We start from the raw sequence: 26,425 nt of genomic DNA, 5'->3' as shown, positions 1-26,425 counted from the left end.
CAACTAAAAAAAAAAAGATACTTTTCCCATTAGGCCAAACAGAAAATTTTAACCCAAATTCAATAGCAATCCATGTACTTTCCCCCTGTATCCAAATTAGAACTGAAAGATGATCTCATGAAACAATTAAAGCAAAAGACGAGACCAGGAATTGATAAATCAGACTCATGGACCACCTAACACATTTTGCACAACTAAATCCTGTACTTCTGAAACTTGTGAACATGATATTCTATACTGCCGATATTCCCAAACAACTAAAAACAGCTATAGTTACCTATCTACAAACATGGAAAAAGAAATTACGTTCACAACTACAGACCAATAGCTAACTTGCCTGTAATATCTAAACTTCTTGAAAAAGTAATACACACAAGACTACAAATCTACTTACAGAAATATAGCATCATCTCACAAAAGCAGTACTGTTTCCAGAAAAGGAAGAGCACAACCATATTATTAATGCTCATTACAAACGAACTAAATTAAGCTGTTTTGCTACACTCATACTCCTTGTTCTTGCCAAAGCTTTTGACACACTTGACCGTGAAATACTGCTATCCAAACTACACTCAGTCGGAATAAGAGGGACATTGCATACCTGGTTTAGGGATTATCTCACAGACACAACGCAAGTAACAAAAATGGCACATATCACAGCCATGGAACACAAATACAACACGGAGGCGCTCATGGAGCAATATTATCACCCACGCTGTTCAAATAGACATAAATGACATTTCAAAACTTGGCCTTACAAAGTCCAATATATCAATATGCAGACGACACAGCACTACTAACAGTCCACACAGATATAAACATTGCACTCTCAAAAGCACAACATGACCTAAGCAAATAACTGGCTACTTCTACCACAACTGAATTATAGTAAACAACACCAAAACGCAAATGCTAATAATAAAGAACCCTTGAATTATGCACCCTGCACTACTAACAATATGTTGTCACATGTCATGAAAGGTTGATATACGCTTGTATCCGCCGAAACTTTTATAGTCTCTATATTCGGCATGAAACTCTTGCAGTTTTTATATTCGGCTATGAAATAATGTCGGATTCAATATCCACTTAATTTGAATAATTTTGCATTGCCGAAGTGAAGCCTTTGGCTCTCTTTTTCAGTAGTCAAAATTGACATATTTATGAAAACGACAAGACCGCCGGGAAATATGAAAAAAAACGGTACTGTCCCTTTCAAAACGGTACGTATGGTAAGCCTAACTCTAAGCCATTTAGCTTTAATTTTTTTGGAAACTAGGAAGGACAAGCCAACTCGTCCCTTATTTACAGGACTGCTGGTACAGACTATCAATGATTTTTAATTTGCATCCTGGGAAGGAGAGCACCTCCAACAACTTCATTTTGTTGTCTAAAATATTGTGTTTTACAGTCGATTTTCTTGAGTTGTTGGAGTAAAAATCCGATCTCCCAGCAGAAAAAAACTATTTTCTACTATCACCAACTGACTAACTTAGGAATCCTTCGAAGAGTGGCCTAAGAAAAATATCCTCTGGTCGGCGAACAGAATCGAACTTTGAACAATCTTTGTTCTGGCGGCTAGAGATATGTATACAAACGCGATTTCCACACGTTTACCTACAATTCTGATTATATTTGACAAAAAAACAAAAACACTTTTTTGGAAAGACGCGATATCCTCAGGTCTCAAGTGTAACCTACCTTGTATATGAGTTACTGGATTATAGCATCCTGTTAAAAGTTTGAAGTTAATTTTATCTTTTGTCCTTACTTTTTTATTCATTTGCTTATTTATTTATTACTAATTGTGGGATAGGGTATACCTATATATTCACTGGCATAGCTAGGGGGTGCGGAGGGAGCGGTTCGCCCCGGGCGGCACTTTGAACCTTTTTGAACTTTTGCAGTTAATTCTAAAATACAGTTTCGAGAACTCAGTTCGAAATATTGTAATACTACTGCGAATTTTCCTCACAATTGCTGTAAGTGTTGCTAGTTGTTAGAGGAATTTTTCTAAATAAAAGTTGATTAAGAATTACCTCCATTACTATGAAATAGACTTCGCCAATGTCATCGACGATTCTGCTAACAGAAAAGCAAGAAAAATAACATTTTAGAATGTTGAAATTAAAGCTTTACTTCAAAAATAAACAGTGTTTTAATTTATTTTCCTATACGACGTTTTGACTTTTTGTAGTATATTTGGTGTGTATTGAGAGGGGCGGCAAACTTAAGAAACTCCCCTGGCGGCAAGCTCTAGCTACGCCACTGTGTATATTCTATTGTTTAAAACACGGAACTAATTTCATGCTTTCACACAATTTAATGACGATTAACGATCTGTCATCAGACCATAACCCAATACGATTAAAATTGGGAAACCTTGAAAAATTATCTCCTCCCCTCACTCATTCATTCCTTGGGAAAGGCTCTCCAAGGTACTTCCAAAATATATTGGCCCTGTTCTCATCATTAAATCAAAAGAGGAAATTGAAATAGCTGTTAATAATTTAACAGAACAGATTAAAGCAGCTTGTGCAGCAGTTACTACCCCTGCAACTACCCGCAAGTCCAACCACTTGCCAGAAGATATTATGAATCTGATTAGAGAAAAATATAAGGCAAGAAAAAGATATCACAACACCAGGGCGCCGCAAGACAAATGGATCCTGAACAGGTTCAACTCTGCAGTGAGAGATGCCCTTGCAGCCCGTAGAACTCAACTCTGGGAAGAAAAACTAACCTTCATCTCTACTGATAACCACTCCATATGGAATCTCATCCGAAAGATGAATAAACCAGAAATAAACCTCTTCCCCACCTCCAAACAGATTCAGGTCTCATCCACACGGATGCTGATAAAGCTGAAGCAATAGCAAACCATCTCGAAAAACAATGTAAACCTGCATACGATCATCGCGATTTTAACCATATATACAAGATCCATCATAATGTCAGATATTCACTCAATTCTGCTCTCACATATTTCACTCAAATTGCACCCACCTCACCTGCTGAAATATATGCTATTATTAAGAATTTCAAGAACAAGAAGGCTCCTGGACCCGATGGTATCTCTAACAAAGTAATAAAGCTTCTACCACGTATAGCTATTGTCCATCTGACAAATATAATTAACTCCATCCTTCACTACAAACATTTCCCTTCCTACTGGAAACTGGCGGACATAATACCGATCCATAAGCCTGGAAAAAGATTCCAGATTACCTCAAAATTACAGACCAATCAGCCTCATCTCTAATCTCGGCAAAATTGCTGAGAAGGTAATTCTTACCAGACTTCAAGATTCAGTACTCCGAATAAATATCCTGCCTAAGGAGCAGTTTGGCTTCAGACAGTCCCATAGCACTATGCAGCAAATACACAGATTGGTGGACCACATTATCACGGGTTTTAACTGGCGGCTGTTTTCCTTGACATAGCCAGTGCATTTGGCATTATGGTTTGCTATACAAACTGCTATCATCTGGTATACCAAACGGAATCATTCATCTTATAAAGGCATACCTTTACGATAGTTGCATGCAAGTCAGGATGTGCGGGGTAGCCTCGACACAAAAACGCATCTTGGCTGGATTTCCACAAGGATCCTTACTAGCACCAATCCTTTTCTCCTTATACTTGTATGATATACCACACAACCCATTATCTTCAATTAAAGCCCTGTACGCTGATGACACAGCGATATTCCAGATCTTTAAAGCCTCACCTAGCCATCAAGAAACTGCAAGAAAACGTACTGCTAATCGAACAATATTTTTCCAAATGGCGACTCCAAGTGAATCCCCTGAAGAGCGTAGCCGTCCTATTCTCCAGAAGATCACTGCTTCCTAAAGAAGATATTCTCCTTTTCAACATTAAAATTCCGTGGAAAAATGAGATCAAATATCTTGGTGTAATACTGGACAGAAAACTGACTTTCAGCTCCCATATCAAGACTCTATGTGCAAACACATCAAAATCCATAGCCCAGCTCTATTCGCTAATTAACAGAAACAGTAAGCTGAGCACTAGAATCAAACTTCTCATATACAAACTGATGGTTCGTCCAATACTCACCTACGCTTCACCAGCCTGGAGTCACACTTCAAATTCTAATATTCTCAAATTACAACGTATCCAGAATAAATGTCTCAGATTGATCCTGGGTGCCCCATGGTTCATCCGAACTGTCCAGCTACATCGGGACACAAATGTCCCCTATATTTACACTTTAATGCGGACTATAGCAATCAAATTCTTCTCGAAAGCATCTGTGCACCCTAACAAACTGATCCAACTGGCTGAAGATTATGACGCAATGGATTATTTCAAACATAAAAGACCTAAAGCCATCCTAAACTTCAACACTGAGGATGACTACTCTTCTAGCCCACTCAGGGCGAGCAATTAGCTCATAAACTTTCTCCACTCACAGTTTCTCTCAAGATAGTCGGGAATATGAAAAGCTTTTGCTTCATCCCTTATGTCAGTAAAGTTGATAGTTGATAGTATGCTTTCACGTTTTGTTTTTACTCATTGCAGATGTTTTATGACCTTTCCTTTAGAGATATATTCTATCACTGACGTCATAGAATCGAAATCATCACTTCCTATGTTGTGTGGTCACATGTCGCATTATGGAGAGGTGAAGTAATCAACGTGAACTCATTGGATTGTAGTCGATGAATGGTAGACAGAGTGAACCAAGCTATTTTTGAACTTGTTAAATGACTTCATGTGAAATTATTAATATTCAGGACATTGAAAGCCCTTACACGAAACATATACAGGCTATTTCAAAAGGGTGCATTCAACTTTGCAGGAGAACAGAGAATAACTTGGAAGACGTACAAAATCTGAGTGAGTGTCATGATTTAGTGAAACACATCAATTTTTTGGTCACGTAACTTTATTACCAAATGACAACACAAGATGGCGTGAAACGTCACACCATTTTAAGATGCCAACTTTCGATGATACATAAGGAGCACCTTTCCGCGCACAGTATTGCTAACAGCTTCCTAGTAGGTGTACGATGTTACGATGTACACGTGATACAAGGATTTTGTGGTAACAGGCTGGTCTGTGTGTCGTTCAAGGTCAATGGGAATTCCCGGCCATGTGCTCGTGATGCATTAAAGTGAAAAAACTGTTATTCGGTTATGGTTTACCTTTGTCAGGCACCTTGCTTGGCACATCACCGAGCATCGGAGTGACCATACGGTATCTGTGGATAGCCAGTGAACACATAGGTACTTTGCGAAGAGTGAGAAAGAAAGAAAAGAACGATTTATCAAATCAACCGAGTTTTACGCTGCTTGACAGCGGACTGATAATACAACTTCGCGTAGTATTGCTCAAGAGATGATATTGTAGATTATACGTTTAAACATTATTGAGAAGAACCATGTAATTAATGAATTAAATTTTTATTTTTTTATCCCCCCCCCCCAAAAAAAATCGGTATTATTATAGCTTTGCCGTTCACCATGAAGCAGTTGTTTTCAGCCAAGAATCCTGAAACTTCCCATACGTACCAACTCATTAGAAAAACGGTAAAAATTGTTTATTAACTTTTACTTTTCTGATTTCAGTTCTTATGTTGGAATTGGCAGACATCTGCATTGGACTTTCAGTACAGGTGATGCCGTGATATAGTAAAGTTGCTTAATAATATATTGTTAGAAGGATTAAACTAAATTTTTTATAGTCTAGCCAAGTGAAAAATAAACTTTCAACATCTTTCTCTAAATCCAGAGTAATTTAATAAAAAGGTGGCACACCTTTTGGCAACTCCTATAGGTAAAGATGACCTCACTAATGCTTCTGCCTGGTATCTCCCCCTGAATCTAGAAAAATGGTTTAAAGACTGGCGACTACAATTAACCCCCCAGAAAAGTACAACGATACTCTTCACAAGAAGACGAGCATCCCCCAAAGGAGACATCACCCTGTTCAACTCTAAAATTCCCTGGAAAACTGAAGCAAAATACCTAGGAATACTTCTCGATATGCGATTATGCTTCAACAGCCACATCAAGAGCATATGCACCAAAGCTTCAAAAGTTATCGCCCAGCTATACCCCTTGATCAACAGACACAGCAAACTAAGCTCAACAAATAAAATACTACTGTACAAGACAGTGATCCGTCCCACAGTCATATACGCCTCCCCAGCCTGGAGCCATACCTCCAAGACAAACATCCTCAAGCTACAAAGACTACAGAACAAATGCCTGCGAATGATTCTGGATGCCCCATGGTTCATCAGGAACGCCCAGATCCACCGGGACATAAATATCCCCTACATCTCTCCACTACTACGCTCCCTAGCAGAAAAATTCTTTATGAAGACATCTATCCATCCAAACCAACTGATACAACAAGCCGGAAACTATGACGGTAATGACTACTGGAAACATAAGACCGAAAGCCATCCTAACACCCAACGACGAATAACCACTTCTGCCCACTCAGGGCGAGCTAAAATAGCTCGCAAATCTCTCCCATCACTGCTCCCAAAACAGACAACAGGGAATATGAAAAGCGTCAAGCTTCACCCTCTGCGCCATATATATCCTGCGTCCTGGTATCTCCACTTCTGGGCCTGGTTCCCACTGAAGAGACCTCAATAAAGATCGTAACTAGTCTGGGTAGTGGCCCTTCCCTTAATGCATAACATTATACATATCTGCAAGGAGATGTGTTTTGCATTATGGGAGATACTGAGATAGGAGTGATATTAGCTTGGTCCACCTTTGCTATGGTTGCCCAGTGTTGTACTACCTTACCCCAGCCCTGAAGATATTTTCAGGTGCAAACTTTGTTTGCTTACACTTGGATAAAGGATTAAACTAAATTTATTATATGTTGTTAGGATATTTCATTGGCTGTGCAGGTTTTATTCCTGGAGCAATGGAGAGGGTTGAAAGATTAGGAGTCAGAGAAGTGGATGTATATAAAGTACTAAGCAGTACCGTCGACAGGGTGTAGCATAGAGGCAGCCTGCCTCATGGCATGGATTAATAAGGGTGCTCGTTCAGCCATATTGCGGCAGGCGGTGTCGCTATGCGAACAATTCCTGTTAGTGTAGGAATTGCGGAAAGAAGTTTTTCCAAGCTAAAACTGATTAAAAATTATTTGCGAACAGCAATGACCCGAGAAAGATTGGTTGGTCTAGCAACTATTTCGATAGAGGTGGACATAGCTTCTAATTTAAATTTAGAACAGCTTATAAACAGTTTTATTGTGCGATATCCCTGTGCAGCAAACATTTAATTAATATTATTATGTGATCGTTTTCCATTAATGTTTCTCTTGTAATAAAAACAAAATAGCAATTGGAGATTTTCTTATATTTTTGTCTTATAATCCATCAGGGGCGATATTTAATTGTTTGTCTCAGGGTGCGATCTAATCTGGCGACGGCTCTGGTACTAAGTATATAAGTATATCTGAATGCCTATAAGGTGGTGAAGCTGGATGAGATTTCTCTCTCGTTTTAAAGGATCGTTCAAAGGAAAACAGTACCATTGACCTGACTGTGTAATGAAATGGAAAAGTCCCTGGAAGAGTACTACCCATTGAATAAGGGTAGTCCACAGGCATCAAACTGTTGACCAGTTTGTCTTATTTCTGTTAAAATTTTGAAGATACAGGTAAGAGCTTAAGTTCAGTCGTGGACAGATCAATATGGATTTGTTAAGGGGGTGCTGTTTCACTAATATGGTTGCTTTTTTTTTTTTTTTTTTTTTTATAATGAAGTAACGAGTAATTGATGAGGGAAATGTGTATATTAATTTTTCTGGATTTTGCAAGTGCATTTGATAAGTGCCCACAGTAAGTTTATTTTTAAGATGCAACATTATTATTATTACATGACACCTCCAAGAAGTCCAAAGACTAATCGAAGGAGGGCACTTCATAACTCTCAGTCTTCTCCACTGAATTCACAAACTACAGTGAACTGCAACTCCATCATCATCTACACCAGTGCCATCTCCCCACCACCACCACCACCACCACTAGTATTTTCACAGACAATTACAAGCATCCATGCCCAAGGCAGGATTTGTAGTTGCCTTTTAGCTGGAGAGCAGATATACTAACCACTTGGCCAGCATATGTGTTTAGATATGAAGTTAGTGGAGCAGTTGCTTATTTTTTTCCACACAGAAAAAATAAAAACTTCTAGTATATTATTTTATGCTTAGAGTTTTCATTAGATTGTTCTATTGATATAATAGATAGCATGTGATTCATTAGCAAATTGGCCAGAGAAAACTTGCAAATAATAGACAAAAATATTATTAGTTGGTAATAGATGAAGGATCAAGTAGTGTGGACACTATACCTGTTGGGTATAGTGCCCTCCTATGATGAGTCCTTGGAAGCATAATTTCTAAAATTAACTTCCACTGAACATGGAACAAAAAGGCTTGTTTACTGAGGCATAGGTAATTTTCCTAGCATATTGTTCTATAAAAAAGGCTTAAGTGGGTTGACCCTAATTGTGTAATAGAGGGATATACTAATGATATACTAATGCAAAGAGTATTAGGAACAAGAAGGAAGAATTTTTGGCCTTGATTGGCTCTTCCTGGCCACAGGTTATTGGCATTAGTGAAACATGGCTGACAGAAGATGATATAGTTAGTGGGATAGAATGTGTAGGTTGTTGGAGGGACAGAGAGAATAAAATGGGGGGAAGGGTGTTATTGATGATAGCTGATGAACTGCATCCAAGGAGAATTGAAGTTGTATCGCAGGATAGTGAAAGGAGCTCATTTGAGGCTATTTGGTGTGAGATTGAGACTGGCAGAATAAAATACACAGTTCGGTGCTGCTATAGACCAGGTGATGGAATAGATGGTGGAGATAGTATGCATAAACAAATTGATGAAATGAGTGGAAGGAGGGTAATTATTATGGGGGTTTTCAACTATGGTAACATTGATTGGAAAGAGGAGAGGACACATGTGAGGAAGGAAATGGATTTTATTAAATTATTAATGGATAACTATCTGAGATAACAGTATGTAATTGAAAATACTAAGGGTGTGAGAGTGCTTGACTTGGTAATAGCATCTCAGAATTTGATTGTAATGAATATGACCATATTGCCACCTATTGGTGAGAGTGATCATAAGCTCTTGACCTGGGAGGTGGCTAAAGGTGTGGAATTTTCGATTAAAACAGGGTATATGTGGAATTACCGTGCTGGCAAGTATGACAAGCTTAGGAGATTGCTTGGATCAATGCCATGGAATGTACAACTGCAAGGGCTGGACGTCGATAGAGCATGGGAAGTGGTCAAGGAGCATTTACAGGAGGTTATGGCTGATTGTATACCTAGGGTCCGAATAGTAAAACAAGTAGGGGTTAAATGGATGAATAGCACCATTAAGCTTGAGCTGCAAAAAAAAGAAACAACTGTGGAGGGAATTTAAAGAAAGGGGTGACCTGCAGGCACACGAACGGTATAAAGTGTAGGCCAGAAGGGTAACGAGTGTGGTAAAAAAAAAAAGCAAAGCGGATTATGAAAGGAAACTAGCTATGCAAGCTAAAGAGAATCCCAAACAGTTCTTTCAATATGCTGCAAGCAAGAAAAAACTGTACACGGCAAAATGATTTTAAGCAATGACGATGGTAAGGAGGTCACTGAATCAGTCGATATAGCGGAGTTACTGAGCGAGCACTTTGCAAAAGTATATCATCCAGGTGGTGACATTGAAAAAATGAAGGAACCATTAGTTTATACGGGAATTGTGATGAATGAAGTGGAGGTGAATAGTCTATTACAGAACCTTAATGTGAATACATCTGTGGGATTGGATGGTATACCGGCACGGGTCTTGCCGGTATACCATCTCGGGTCTGGTTTAGTTCCGAAGGTGTGGAAAGAGGGGAAAATAGTTTCACTGCATAAAGGAGGATCCAAGACTACGGTTGCAAATTACCAACTGATCAGCATATCAGGAGTCGTCAAGGTCTTGGAGAAAGTAGTCAAGGGAAAAATACAGGAATGAATTGATGAAAATGAGATACTGTATGGGGGGTAGCATGGCTTTGTGAAGGGTAGATCATGCCTCAGTAACTTGCTCAAGTTTTATAACAAGGTGACGGCTGAACTGGATAAGGATAATGGGTTTACAGTGATACTGCTGGACCTGGCAAAGGCGTTTGACAGGATACCACATGGAATTCTAATCCGTGAACTACAACATATGGGAATGGATATAGGGTTGGTGAAATGGATAGGTGGGTGGGTGGTTGATGGAGAGATATCAAAGAGTAGTTTATTCAGGAGTAGAGTCCAAAAGACGGCCTGCGACTAGTGGTGTGCCGCAGGGTTCTGTTCTTGGACCACTGCTGTTTAATCTGTTCATTAACAATATAGGGAAGGATCTAAGAGGAACTGTTCATTTTTTTGCTGATGATGCAAAGTTGGGTAGGGCGATAGTGAATGTAGAAGTTATCAAAATCTTGCAGGATGACTTGGATAGATTGGCGTTCTGGGCTAAGGAGAATGGATGTCAATTTAATGTGACAAAATGCAAGGCTGTGCATTTTGGGGTGAAAAGATTAGCAGCAGTATACCACATTGGTGGAACTGTACTCCAGGAGATTGATGAGGCCAGGGACTTGGGAGTGTTGGTGGATAAGGAGATGAAGTTTAGGGGGCACATTGCAAAAGTGGCTAAATCAGCTCATCAACTCACTTGGTTGTTGAAAAATACCTTGACGAGCAGAGACAAGCAAGTTATTGTACCTCTGTACAGAGCCTTGATGAGACTTCATCTCGACTACTGTGCCCAGATTTGGTCATCTCGGTTCCTTCTTGATGGGGAGGAGGTGGAGAGGATCCAGAAGCGAGTGACTAAGATGATAGCAGGTCTATGGAATGAACCATATGAGAACAGGTTGAAGATTTGTGGGTTGCAGAAATTAGTTGGTAGGCAGAAAAGGGGAGATATGATTGAGACATTCAGATTGCTAAAGGGTTTCTATAGGATTAATTCAGAGGATATTTTTGAGATCAGGACTGATGGTGGGAGAACTAGGGGACACCTATGGAAGCTGGGAAAGAGTGTGGTTAGCAGGGGTGTTAGAGCTGGGTTCTTTATTTTTAGAGTGGTAAATGAGTGGAATAAGCTGCCAGAGTCTGTTGTGGGTGCTATGACTGTGAGTGAGTTCAAGGCAAGGTATGATAGATACTGATAGATAGAGAATGTTCTATAGTTGTGTGGACATGATGTTTAGGGCCTCCCTCGATGAGTCTGAGGACTCCCTGGAGTCTGTTGTGGGTGCTATGACTGTGAGTGAGTTCAAGGCAAGGTATGATAGATACTGATAGATAGAGAATGTCCTATAGTTGTGTGGACATGATGTTTAGGGCCTCCCTCGATGAGTCTAAGGACTCCCTGGGGTCGTCCGTAATAATACTGCAATTAAATATGACTGGATATTTCGGATATGTTACATTTTTTTTAACACCAAAAAATAGTTTAAAAAATGTGTAATTTGAAGATGTCATTGGATTATTATTGTTACTTGATACCTCCAAGGACTCATCTTGGAAGAGCACTCTGCACTCTACTCTGCTCTATTACACACATCTCACCATCACCCTACTACTTAATTCTCCCATTACATGTAACGCCATTCTATCACCCACCTGCAACAACAATATTTTTTTGTTTGTAATTTGCATAGAGCAGTACATCTACTGTTGAAGATGTTTATTGACAATCATTTGTAGACTAGATAATGGTTTCATTATGTTTCAGAATTGCTGCAAGTTATGTAGTCATTTTTGTTGCAGTGAAATAAATTTATTGCTTCTTTCCTATCCTATATGTATAATTTCAAGAGTGTTTTCTGTATGGTAGTCTAATAGGTCCTAAAACTATATTTTTTAAAACTCATATAGATTCTGAAACAGTTTTTTTTTATATATATATATATTATACATGAGTGATCAATTCAAGAATTTTGTTTTAGATGTCTGTTATGATCTTTTCATCAAAACTGGTGCCAATTAGCCAAACTGATTGATAGAAACTAGCCCGATGCAACCATCTGCCTAAAAGAAAACAACCATCATCTGTTATTTATTTTGATATATAGTTACTAAGTTATCAATCCCATTGAATCAATAAGTTTGTGAGTCAGCTAACTGTTGTATTGTAGATCTTGTGACCTTTCATGTATGGGGTCATTATAAAAAAAAAAGTATGATTTAATGCAAATTATCAGCCTCTGAACTGTTAAAAAAATAAATATACAGAGGTTAGTTCAAACTTCAGACAAAGGTGACTGGTATGCTAGTAAAATTGTGCTAGGAGAAGGGAGTATAGCTTGGGAAAGTGTGGGATGAAGTGAAGGGAGGAATGGAACTGTATGAGAGTAATAAATTGTGTTGAATAGGTTTGATATGTCATCTGGAAATGCTTTTTTGTTGTGGGGTAAACAGTTCCAAGTGAAAGGTCATGAGGAAGTAAGAAGAGATAAAGAGTAAGAATGGTTAGACTGAAGAAGAGATGATGAATGAATAGGGAGCAAAGAGAGAGAGAGAGAGAGAGAATGTGTGTGTGTGAGAGAGAGAGAGTGGCATGTGGATAAGTTTGGTGCTGGAAGGTATTCATTTGAGGTTTGTGGTATAATTCACCAACACCAAAGGATCAAAATAAATAAGCTCAAACCTTATTGAAAGTTTTTGAAAGTTTATTTTTCATTTGGTTAGACTATAATAAATTTAGTTTAATCCTTTATCCAAGTGTGAGCAAACAAAGTTTGCGCCTGAAAATATCTTCAGGACTGGAGTAAGGTAGCACAACACCAAGCAGCTCGTAGCAAAGGTGGACCAAGCTAACTTTACTCCTATCTCAGCATCTCCCATAATGCAAAACATCTCCTTGCGGATATGTATAATGTTATGCATTAAGGGAAGGGCCACTACCAGACTAGTTTCGACCTTTATTGAGGTCTCTTCAGTGGGAGCCAGGCAGAAGCAATGGCGAGGACATCTTTACCTATTGGAGCAAACTTTGTTTGCTCAAACCTTATCATATGAAACCACCTAGAATATTTGGGCAAGAACAAGTTCACAATTCTGATACCTCGCCACATGTCCATTAGCTAGTATAGATGGGTGCTCAACCTTTTTCAAATGTGATAAATAAAGGTGATGAGAAATTTAAGTAACATTAAACAAACATGTAGAATCAGCTGAATGCTGAGCATAAGTCAACTGATTTGTGACCAATAGCAAAATACATTTATAACATGATGGGTGAGTGTGCACAGGCTGTTTGTGTGCCCATGATTCTAGGAGAAGAAAACATGATCGTATTTTGTCATATTTATATAGCTTTTGCATTGTTTGTTAAACATTATGTTGCATCTTACTTTTTGTTTCACTTTTTTTCTCCTCAGTACTTAATATTGATTTCATCTATAAAATATATTTAAATTTTATCATGAATATTTTGAATTTCAGTATAGGCTTGTTGGTCAGTTTGAAAGTATAAAGGCCAGAGGTTGGACATGCCTGGTGTAGGCCATCCCTGTACAAACTTGCCCACCAGTTAGCATAGTCGTTCTTCCACACATGCATATAGAGATAACTTTCTCTCCTTTGTTAAAAAAAAAAAAAAATGTTCCTTTTGAAACTATTTAAAAAACCTTATAATTAAAAATTAATGTCATGATTATCTTTGATATTACATCTCTATTAACTTCCTCACCTCCCAAGATTTGAATTATCCAGCTGAAAATAATTATAGTGTTAGTCTTCTTCATAGATCATTCATCTATTACTAGAGACCCACCAAATCCCAAGTGAATTAATTAAATCAGTTGGAATTTCTTTTACATTTTAAATAAGAATTTCTCTGCAGCCAGTTTGGAATCATTGACTTACTTATGTACTCTCAAATTTTAATTGAACAGCTTAATAATACCTCAGATTTCATTTCTAAAGTTCCATTTCCACCTTGCATCTATGTCATTATGGTGAACTTTGTTGTTATACTTTTCACCATTGTACATTAATTTATGTTCTAAGGAATTTCATGCTGACATCCTTAATTTATTTGACTTCATTGTGCTTTCTTCTTGTCTTCTAAGCTTTACATAATCACTAGCCTCATACTTCCGCATGTACCCTTTCCTCGCAGAAGTCTGCATGTGGCTAGCAACAAACCATGCGATCACTTTATGATCACTCTCACCAACTGGAGGAAAGTGCAAAATCCTGCTTACAATTACATCCTCTAATGAAGTGATCAGATCTCAAACTCTCGATCCTTGCATGCCCTCCTTTACATGCTGCCTGAGATAGTTGACTCGCAAGAAATTCATTTTCCTTATTTCCAAATGTTATCTCTTCATTCCCATCTATACTTTCATAATTAAAATCACTCATAATAATCATCCTTCCTTTGTTCACTAACCAGAGTTGTTTATACATTTACATATTTTATCACCCACCTTCACATTCCCTGGCCTATAGCAACATCCAACTAAATGTCTTCCTGTGAACCTTACACTGCACTACCTCATAACCATTGCCAATATTTCCCTCCTTTATGTCTGCCTTATGTTGAGGCATAATTCTCCTACTATCACCAGTAGCTCTCCTTTTTTTGTCTCCTTTCTGTCCTTGTGAAAAACACTGTACCCTTTCATTTCTGTTCACATTAGGATATCATCTTCATTCAACCATGTTTTACTTATTCCAATGATTTTGGGATGAATAAACTCGATCAATGAAACCATTTCATCTCCCTTATTTCTGATACTTCTGGCATTTGTAAAGAAAAACATTGCAGTTCACTTTTATGTCTATAACCAGTCCTATCCAAGCCACTTGTTGGTTGTGATTATTTCACCACACCTGCCCTTACCCAACAATCTTTATCACCCCTTACCATATATATCTGCTCAGTCTCAACTTCTCTGTATACATCCCAATCTACTCCATATCTATGCTGATCATCCCCATACACACACTACTACCTCCAACATCCACTCTCCCTATGCCATGTCTCCTTATCTACCTGGGCTTTCCCTTTTCTCTTGCATTCCCCTTTTCTCTTCATCTCTCACATTACTACTGTTTCTGTTGCCAGGCACTTCTGTCTCTTCAATAGACTCTCCTGTTCTTTCATTTCATCTCTTACTTCTGATCTATTGCTTGCATCATACACTGCACTTCCATCTAGTAACAATTTCTCCAGTTCACTCACTCCAAAGCATTTCATATGCAATCCGTGACATCTGTATAATTCTATTCTTCCCTCAAATACATGCCATACATCCTCTGTCCAAAACAAAACCGAACTTTTGATAGAAAATAAAACACAGGCCAATTATAATTATTCAAATCATTTATTTCAATCAATGTACTCTCTCTAAGCTTCGATACAGCGTTTGGCATGGTCAATTAATTCGTTAAACGAGTTTTTTATATCATTTTTGGGATACTGTTGAGAGTCGTGGTTACTGCCACTTGAACATTTTCAATGGTGTCGTATTGCTTTTCTTTCATTGGCAAATTAAGTCACAGGTTGCTAAATCAGGTGAATACGGCAAGTGATTCAACACACAAACTTGGTTTTTGCTCTAAAACTGTTTCACAGTGTTCGAATGATGAGATAGTGCATTATCGTGCAAAAGTGACCAGCTGCCTGCATCATGATATTCATGCTGTACGCGATGAATTCTCGCTATCAATCGCTTCAAAACTTTGAGATAAAACTCGCCATTGACCGTTTGGCCAGGCAGAAATAAATTCTTTGTGGATATTGCCCTTGGAATCATAGAAACAAATCAGCATTGTCTTTACTTTTGACTTCTCCAAGCGACTTTTTTTTCGGATGCCCTCTTCTGGTGCTTTGTTTCAGGTTCATACTCAAAACGTTTTGTCACCAGTAACGATCGTTTCAAGGAAGTTTGAGTCCTTGGTTTTAATGAAGTCCTTGCAGTGTTCAATTCGATACATTTTTTGGTCATTGGTCAACTTGTGGGGAAAAAAATAGGCCCAAACTCTCGGTCAAAATGTTGTGCACAGTTGATTTTGGAATCCCCAATTCATCTTCAATTAATCTCACAGAGACGATTTTGGGTTTTCTTTGATGAAATCACGCACTTTTTGGATGTTAACTTCGCTCAGTCCACTTTTTGGGTAGCCCGGCTGTTCGTCATCCTGAAGCGTCTCACGACCATTTTGAAATCGCTTAAACCACTCGTAAACTTGATTATGGGATAAGCATTCATCACTGTATGCTTTTTGAAGCATTTGATGTGTTTCGGTAAAACTTTTACCAAGTTTAACACAAAAGTCAATCGCAGCTCTCTGTTTGAAACTCATTTTCTGACCATTCGTCAAAACACACTGTGACTCTTGGCACTATAACTCGACTTCTCATCATGCGTATCAAGGATTTAGGCCTAGCATGGCCTGTTCCGGCCTTAGAAGTCATCGTTGAATTGTTTAAGAGGACGTCCTGGTTTTCTTTTTTCTAACTCTACTTCTAATGAAACAAATGTCATAAACAGTTGAAACAACACTAATGAAGGTTGCCAAAAAGATACAATGGGTGGCGCCACTAGTTTCTTCTATTTTCGAAAAGTTTGGTTTCTTTTTGGACAAAGGGTGTACATCCACAAACTGTACTCCCTTCTTCATACAGCTCCACTAGCATATCATTTATGATTCTGGCTCTCCATCTCAACTCATCATTGTCATACCTATTATTATTTTTATGTCATACCATCATTATTGCATGACACCTCCAGTATTTGCAGCATAATGCCATTCAAGTATAACCAGCTACAATCAGACAAATGTTGGACTGTGTGACTGTTCATGATAGTGTTGACTTTAATTAGATTATTGGATTTTCTTATGATTGATTTTATGACATATATGAGTCTATCATGCCAGTTTATCATATGAATATATACGTATATATTCATTAATAACTTTTGTAAATTAAATGTCAAATGTTATTAATAAGTTGATGTAAATTTTAGTTAAAATAATGTTTTATCATTTTTTGTTTATTGCAGTCTGTTGTTAAAAGTACTGGTAAACATGATATTGGAGAAGATGAACTGCTACTGTTTGATTCTTGCTATATATTAAAAGGAAAAGGAGAAAAATGGAGTGGCTGGTTGAAAATTTCATGCATACTAATAGGCATTATTCTTATTCTGATAGCCTTGGTTTCTCTATTGCCATGTCTAGATCAGAAAGAAGACCTTGTGAATAGTGCTGTTATTAATGAATATAAGTCTGTATGCATCGATTATTCAAGTCGATGTGTGTAAGTAGTATTAACTATTATGATCATGTTATAATATGTGGTGCTATGCTGAAAATACCTTCTAACATTGTTCTCAGTCATTGAAACAAAAACTTAATTTCTTGATAATTATTTCTGAACATAACCTCTCTGTAGTCCATACATTGCAATCAGCATTCAGTTAACTTCATCATTCCATCATGAAACCAGTCATCCTATTTACAGTGCACCCTTTTCACTGTTTTTTTTTTATTTTTTATGTTGCTTCCACCTATGAAAGGTTATTTGTAAACCTATAATATATTTTGTACCATGGGTGTGCTATGGATTTTTTTCTATTTTTATCAATTTTATATATATTTTTGTATTTTTAATTTATTTCTTATATAGTCTGGAAGCCCTGCTCTAGAGACTAAACATAACTTTTTCAAGCTACTTCAGGCCTCCAATAAGCACAGCGTTGGTCTCACAGCAGGTAGTGAAATTCATCTCCCACCTCACAGACAGTCAGAAACGTCCAAGGCAGGTGCGCTAGCTACTCGGCCAACCAGGTCAACAATAAACTGCCACCTTGACTTCATCATTTAGTACAAAGCATGTCCCCTAACATGTTTTTCACTTCCTGAAAGATATAAATTATGATAGAGCCAATTCTGTGCTGTATGATCAGCTGTGAAACTATGGTATCTCAGGCTGGAGTTGTTTATGCACTTATGTAATGCTATGTAGTAATTATTATTATTAATATCAGATCTCCGTGAAGTCAAGATTCATTGCAGGAGGTACCATCAAACATAAAGCTTATCAAACTGTGCTTTAAACTCATTCAACGTGTCTATATCATTCACCACACTTTCAAACAATGCATTCCACTCACAAACTACTCTGCATGCAAAGAACCTACTCCTCACTTTCTTGTTCATGCCTGCTATATAGTTTCTGCAGGTTACCTCTTTTTCTATTCACTTCTCCCATTCTATGAAAAATTTCTTACACATTATCCTAGCAACACTCCTTTTACCAACTTATGTTTTAATTATATACCTCTCCTTCTATTCATGAGATTTTGCAAACTGTCTGTCTTCATACCCTGTATTCCAAAGACATAACATCTTGATCTTTTCTGGACCCTTTCTAATATAGTTTATCTTGATCCCCATGAAAATCAAATGACCAATCTGTGCACCTATTTATATGGTGCCTGATCAAGGCTTTATACAATGGAACCATAACCTTTTTTCCTGCATGTCAAGGTCTTGTGCATCATTGCCATAATCCAATGTGATGACTTCACATCCTGTGCAGTGTGATCCCTTAAAGTTCAGGTCACTGTCTATCACCAGCCATTCCCAGATATCTCACTCCTACTGCCTTCAAAATTTCCTCATCAAATGTACACTTCACATCCCATCCTTGCATACCAAATTTCAGAACCTTTGCCACATTGAACAGATAGGTCCACTCACTTGCCCACCCATACAATCAATTCATATCTTCCTGTAAGGTTGTGACATCTGCCGGACTCCTCATCATTCTCCCGAGTTTTGCACCATTGACAAACAGTTGCATATCTCCAGGCTCTGTTATGGACCTGTCCCCCCTGCAGCACGCCACGAGTAAACTTTTTTTTTGACCTCTTTTGGGATATCATTCCCACACACGACTTGCTGATACCTGTCTGACAGCTAATCACCTATCCAACTAATCTAGTGTCTAATGCTACCCATTCCAGTTTAGTCACCACCTTGTTGTGTGGCACTATGTCAAAGCCTTTGCAAAATCTATGTATGCTACTGTATATGCATCTCCCTTGTCCATTACATTTGTCACCTTGTTATTAATTAAATTGGTAATACATGATCTCCTTTTATGAAACCCATGCTTTGCTGTTATCAACCCATTTCTATATCTTTGGTCTCACCAATCCAGGGGTGTGCCTGTGTGCAAAACTTTAGTTGGCACCCCCTATCCCCACCCTCCAATAAAAAAAATTACTTTAAAAGAACGTTTTTTTTTTTAAAGTATTTCCTCCTCTTTGGCGCCTTTACTATCTTGGCACCTGTGTGCATCACACACATGGCACATATGGCCGGCACGCCCCTGCACCAATTTCTCCAACACTTTAACTACAACTCCAGATATACAGTTTTACTGTAATTTGTAGCTTCAATCTTGTCAGCCTTTGCAAAGTGGAACAATTTTATCTTCCTTCCACTCCTTAAGGACTGGTCTGTTGCAAGACTTATTAACTATTGTCTATTAGTTAATTATTATCTATTGTCTGATGTTAAGATTAACATCAAGCTTTCTTAACTCATAACTCTTGCTCACCTGCCATTGAGCTATTTTCTCCCACACTTGAGCTAATCGTGATTTCATTCTGATAAGGTTGAAGATGCTGATGCATTGCTCACTGAATACATTGACTGTCCTGTGCAACAGTGAAGACAGTGTTGAAGTGGTAGAGACTGTGCTCAAAGTTTGAATATCATCTAGGATGGGAAGAATCTTTTTAAGGGCTTTTCAAATAGAGGCAAGTTAGCCAGTCTCTTACAAAGGTAGCAGTTTTTTTTCCTACCATCAAACCAGGTAGAGATTTGTGCACCCATTATCTAACAGTAGTCATCTATTCTCTTCCTATGGATCTGCTTTCATTCAATAACGAATAGCGATTGCTGCATGCTTTCATCTGTCCTGATATTGTCATTTTAGAATGCACTGTTTTCACTGCTTTGATTCAGAAACCTCTAGTTCTAGACCTGTGAATTTCATTCGCTCCAGAATGCAAGATAATGATTAGTGTAATTTGATTATTCAATTGACTGGCTGCTCATTAAAAAATAAATTTCAACAGGCCCAAACAGGAAGTTAGTTGCTTGCTCTGGTTCACCATAAACCAATTTTAGGTGGATAGGCAAGACATAAAGGGAATAATACATACGATTTCATTATATGCAAGTGGTATGTTTTACTTGGAGCAAATATGAACATGGCCACATTGTCATCACACACATGGCAGTGTTTATTTCCTTTGTGCTACACTTGCCTTCACAACTATTCATTGCATCATCACCCATATACAGTAATCTAACAGATAAGCTTAGGTGTTGATGGTTATTCATGACTTATTTTTCACGGTATTAACAACACCACAAACACTTTTATCAACAAAGATGTTTTTTTAACGCTTATATTACGTGTGTGTTGTGCTCTGATGATGCTGAGTTGAAAATCAGCGAAATATAAGCGTTAATAAAACATCTTTGTTGATAAAAGTGTTTGTGGTGTTGTTAATATGAAAAATAAGTCATGAATACCCATATACAGTATGAAGTACACCATAATTTTTCTTAGTAATTTTTTAATTTTAGAATTCCTTTGGTAATTTAAAGCCTATTAGGCATAGGGGAAAAACACAGGAAATACCTTTTGATGATTATTTTTCTAGTGTGAACTTAATAAGAGGTTGTACAATATTGATTTTTTTATAGAAATGAGTGGAGTTCTGGTTCTTTGTGACTCCATACTGCAAAGATGTCATCAATGTACTGCAGTCAAATTGCTGGTTTTGAGCCTAGAAGGTTCTTTCTTCTAGGCATTAAAGATAAAAGTTGGCTAGGTTAAGTGATGGGGTGAGCTCTTTGCAGTTCCTTCTTCTTGTTTATATATTTTACCTTTTGACAATATCTCTTGAAGAAAGAGATATTGTCTCTTTCTTCACAAATATCACTGTCTTTTATTCTTGTAATAAATTCTGTGGAGATTTTTATCGAAGCAACTGAGTGACCAATGAGGGTGAGAAGGTTAGACAGAAATCTTGATATTTTATCTGTGGGACTACATACAGAATCCATAATAGGTCTAAGTGGACAGTTGCTTTTATGTAATTTTTGTGAGCCATATATACTGCTTGAAAAGAAGTCAACAGACATCCCCACAGACAAGGTGCATCGTGCAATGTAATGAGTCACATATTTGTAGCTAGCATAAATTGGAGGAATATGAAGCTCCCAAGTCTGTGCAATTATGTCTGCATGAAATGACTGTAAGAAGGAAACTGATGGAGTTTGAAAGAGGCATTTTGACAGGCCTATCTGTTTGGCAAATTGTTGACAAATTTGGCCATCCCAGGTCAACAATCAGTGATACCCTACTGAGATGGAAGTACAAGGAGTCAACTGCAAGTGCTACCTGCAGTGAACAACCCACCACACTCACCAAACGTGACCATAGGGTGCTGTGAAGGGTAATATGTAAAAACTGCCATTCGTCAGCTGACACATTGAATGCAGACTTCCAGGCATTGATTGGAACACAAATCTGCCCAAAAACATTCAGACATGGATGTCCATCATATGACCACTATATGCAAGCTCACATTACCTGAACCAACATACAGGGTCGTCTTCGATTGTGCAAAGAGCATGTACAGTGGGACATAGTTGCTTGGAAAGCTGTGTTATAGAACAACGAATTACACCCTCTACTGATCAGATGGATGGATGTGGCAGATGCTGGTAAATATCTCTTATCAAAGTGCATAACCCCAACTATGAAATTTGGAGGTGGTGGTGGTGTGATGGTATGGTCTTGTTTTTTCTGGTTTGACCTCAGATCTCTGTTTGTGGTGCCACGAACATTGAACTCTGAGAGGTATCTGAACATTCTGGACAATGAAATGCTTCCTACTTTGTGGCATTTCTATGGAACTGACCATTATCTCTTTCAGCAAGGCAATCACCGTATCATAAGGCTGCTGTAACTGCATGGCTTATGGACATGAATGTCAACACACTAGTCAAGTGTGTTGACATTCATGTCAACACACTTTGTTGTCACCCTGTGTTGTCCGTTGGCTTCTTTCAAAGCAGTGTATTCTAGGGGTCTTGCATAGTATGTTCTGAGTCTTTGATGGTTTCTTGATCTACGGATGTTGTTTTATCCAATAATTTGTTGAGTTTTTTGAGTTGACTTTTGGTAGGATCAGTATTAAGCTGGGAATATGTATTGCAATCATGAAAAGATAATTTCATTTTTGAATCGTATGGTATGGCTTCTAAGTCCACAGTGGTATTCCTCTTGTCAGCTTTAGTGATAACTGTTGTTATTTTGTTTTAAGGATTTCAGTCTGATGATGAGATATTCAGTTCTGATTGTTGTGCATCATAGATCACCTTGGCTACTTCAAAATGTAATCCATTGTCTTCATTACTAGACAGATGTACTTTTCAATGTTGTGCACAAACTCCAAATAGGGAATACATTTGTAATAGCCCCGTGCTAGTACATTCTGTTCATATTCAGTTAGGAGATGACCAGATAAGTTAATAACTCATTTGTCCATAGGTAATTTAGTTGTGTACCATGTTCATGCAACTTGTCTTAATATGGACAAACTGGAAGATCTGTCAATAAACATATCTCTGAACATCAAGACCACATCTGGCTTATCAAACCTCACAAATCTGGTTTGGCACAACATGGAATAGAAACACTAGCCAACCTCAATCGTAATGACCACTTCACTAATCCAAACGTGTGGGAAATTGTTATCCTCAACTGTATTAAATTTGTAATCTCTTATATTTTATTTTTCACTAATCTATTTTAATTTATTTTCAGCCCAATGGTTTTAACCCATGAACACATGACTGTATACATAGAGGGATTCCAATTTAACACGTGCTCTACTATTCCTTTATTCAATTCCTTGGTGTTGTTTGCTGTTTGTACTAATGATGATGTCTTGTGATACATAAGAAGAAATATATGCATAATAACTTTAATTTTTACATTGGTACACGTGTTTCTATAGTTAGTCTATTTAAGTTTTCCTGCAGGATCACTGCATCATGCTCATTTACCATTGCTCTTCCCAGTTTAGCATCAGCAGCAAACAACTGAATATTTCCTGTCAAATTTTGTATCTTGAAAAGTTTTCCATTCTATTACCTGATATAAATCAGCAGCTGTAAGTTTAATGGAATCCTCATGCATTATCTTCAGTAAGTTTTCATTCTTTCCTTTCTGGTATATAGTAAGTAATATCCCTTGATAACAGTTTCAAACTCCAGATTGAAAATGTCATTTAATCAATCCTTAAATTCTGCTAATGCCTTTTTTTCCCTTATAAGGAGTAAGTGAAGTCATTTAGCTGTATCTAACTTCTTCAAAATGTTGGTTGCTTTCTAGACACAGTGTTACTAATAAATGACTTTATTAGTGACACTGTGTTTTATATTACGCATGTTTTGGTAGTGCATTTATTATTGAAATTTATGGTAAACTTTTACTATAGTGAATTCATAAGGTGGAGAACAAACTCTCCTTTATAACAAACCATCCCAGTGGTGGGAAATGCCACATGGATGGCTAAAGAGAATGATTTTACTATAGTGAATTTCTCTTAGAATAGTGTGGGATTTGGTCAAGACTTTCCAACAATTTGTTATAGTGAATGAATTAATAAATATCCTAGCTAGAATTAGAGAAACGGCAACTTTATATATATTTAGTTTTGTCAATTAGAGTTTAGCATTTCAATCCCATTTCCCTAGATAATTTTTTTCTCCAAGAAAACTCCAGCATGGATTCATGTCCATCACTTGTGAACAGCAAGAGTGATTTTGAAAGCTTCTCCACTTGGTTATATTATAAATTAAAGATGCCAAGAAATTATATTCTTGGTTTCATTCTTTATGTACAGCATGCTGTACATGTCTGTAAGGATATTTGCATTGTATTATGGGATACTGAGGCCATTGTTGTGAAGTCATTAGTCTCTATATAAGAGTTGCGAAGTTACTTCATGTGCAAAATTTTTTTTGGTTACACGTGGTTAAAGGATGAAACCAAGAGTATAATTTCTTGGCATCTTTAATTTATAATATAACCAAGTGGAAAAACTTTCAACATCTACCTTTAATCCAGAGTATTTTAATATGTGAGACAGCTTTTGGCTACTTATATACCAAGATATGACTTCTGCATTACTTCAAACTTGGTATCACTTCTGGGTCTGGCTCCCACTGATGAGACTTTAATAAAGGGCAAAACTTGTCTGGGTAGTGGCCCTTCCCATAATGCATAGCATTATACATGTCTGTAAGGATATGTGCATTGCATTATGGGATACTAAGGCGATTGCTGTGAAGTCATTAGCCTCCATATAAGAGTTGCTCTATCATCAAGTTACTTCATGTGCAAATTTTGGTTATACTTGGATAAAGGACGAAACTAAGAATATAATTTCTTACCATCTTTAATTTATAGTAAGAGTGATTGCATTATAAAACAGCTACTATTTGAAGCACATTATTGAATTTTGCTAGAGTGAGGGAAATGAGCGAACCATTTGTAGGCCTCTGTTTTGATCATATTTTTTTCTCTCCATGAGAATTACTTTACATTATTCATAAATAGAAATAAGCGAATAATATCAAGAATAGCTTGATATTATCAAGCTATTTTTGATATTAATGATTAACTATTCTTGATTATTAAAATCAAGAATAGCTAAGGCAAAAGTAGCAATAATAAATCATTAATGACATTTGGAATAAACAGACTAAAATAAGAATTATATTTACAAACTATTTACTATTTATTATCTGGCTTTGCAATGGGAAGCCTTTTGTCTTCTCCATGTGCTGATTTATTCATGCAAAACTTTGAAAAACATTTCCTCACATCTACAGATCCTTCGCTTTGACAGTGATATGTAGATGATGTATTTATTATCTGGAAATACAGTGTTGCTGAATTGCACAATTTTTTTTTTTTTTTCATCCATCAACTCTTGCCATCATAAAATTCACTTTGGAACTTGACAATGAAGGAAGATTACCTTTCTTAGATGTTTTAATTTTTTTTGAAACAAGCAGAAGGAGGAATCTCTCTTAGCATTTACCATAAACCCACTCATACAGATCATTACCTACATTCCTCCTCATTGCACCATATATATCACAAAAATTGGGTGTTATACATACACTCAAGAAAAGGGCAATTTCTATTATAGGAGATGAAGAATAAATGAAAGAATTACAGTCTCTATTTCAACTACTTGCAAGCAATGTATATTCTAAGAAAATGGTACAAAGAGTACTATTCTCTGCTCCTGTTCCACAACAAATTCCTGATGTTTACTATAGAACCTCAGTTTCCATCCCTTGTAGACTTTCTCTCAAAATCGCTCATCTCCTAAAATCTCATGACATAAGAGTAGCTTTCAAGCCCATTGTGACTATGCGAACTTTATGTTCACCTAAGGACCACAACACTTTCAACCAACATCCTGAAGTTTATATTCCATGTTCTTGTAGCCTTTTTTACATAGGGCAAACATCTAGAAGTAGAAATAAAACAAAAAGAGCATATTGGAGATGTGAATAACAATAGAGAAGACAGCTCAGGCCTAGCTTTCCACTTCTCCCATACTCACCATTATATTATGGACAAGTGTTCCATGCTTCACAAAAAGGACAACTTCAATTCTTGCAACATCAAAAAATCTACGATGGATATCCACTCACAAGGCACACTCCACAAAAACCAAGGAATGATTCTATTAGAATATTCATTGGAAGTTGCTTATTAGATATTTCTGCATGTCAAACTTTACTGCCAACTATCATTCACACTTGCTAAACAGTGACTGACCTGTGCCAGCTTCCATGTTCCACATGTTTTCTGTTTTTTTAGTTGTTTTTTTTGTTCTTCCTAACTCAGAAGAAGCCACTACCATATATGGTGAAACTAGTTGGTATAATCATCTGTACTATTATGGCCTAATAGAACCCAGTGTCAGTAATTTTACATAATGCTTGTTTTTTTGGCTGAAATTTCTACACGCATCAAATGAAGAGGTATTGAAATTAATGGGGAAAAAAGAGTGCTTGTGGAAGACCTCATAAAGAGAAAGTGAAAGATGGTAGAACACATATTAAGAGAATCAGCAGGGGAAACTTCTGTGGAAATACTGGAGAGAAAATTAGAGGGGGAGACGATCCTCTGGATAGACCAAGAAGAACTTCTTAGATTGATCATTTAAAGAAATGGATGGGTAATGAGCTATTATGAGGTGGAAAATGGAAGAGGGACACTCTGGC

General features: G+C 37.3%; 1 protein-coding gene across 2 annotated transcripts in view; it reads left to right on the top strand.

Moving 5' to 3' along the window:
- Positions 1–26,425, top strand: part of LOC150102135 (5'-3' exonuclease PLD3-like) — a 217,721-nt gene that overhangs the window by 63,341 nt on the left and 127,955 nt on the right. Inside the window, exons 1-2 of one of the 2 annotated variants that reach the window (XM_090398903.1) lie at positions 4,795–5,558; positions 17,080–17,336. In XM_090398903.1, the coding sequence (XP_090255029.1) occupies positions 5,493–5,558; positions 17,080–17,336 (323 nt within the window). In that variant the 5' untranslated portion in view covers positions 4,795–5,492. Of the gene's footprint in view, positions 1–4,794; positions 5,559–17,079; positions 17,337–26,425 lie in introns of those variants that run through there. The other variant, XM_090398904.1, reaches the window with a different exon arrangement.

This window comes from Typopeltis vanoorti, chromosome 10, assembly GCF_054136105.1.
Source record: "Typopeltis vanoorti isolate ZY-2024b chromosome 10, IOZ_Tvanoo_1.0, whole genome shotgun sequence".
In the NCBI taxonomy this organism is placed as follows: Eukaryota; Metazoa; Arthropoda; class Arachnida; order Uropygi; family Thelyphonidae; genus Typopeltis; species Typopeltis vanoorti.
The sequence above is the reverse complement of the archived record's forward strand: the minus strand, read 5'-3'. Positions and strand labels throughout refer to the sequence as shown.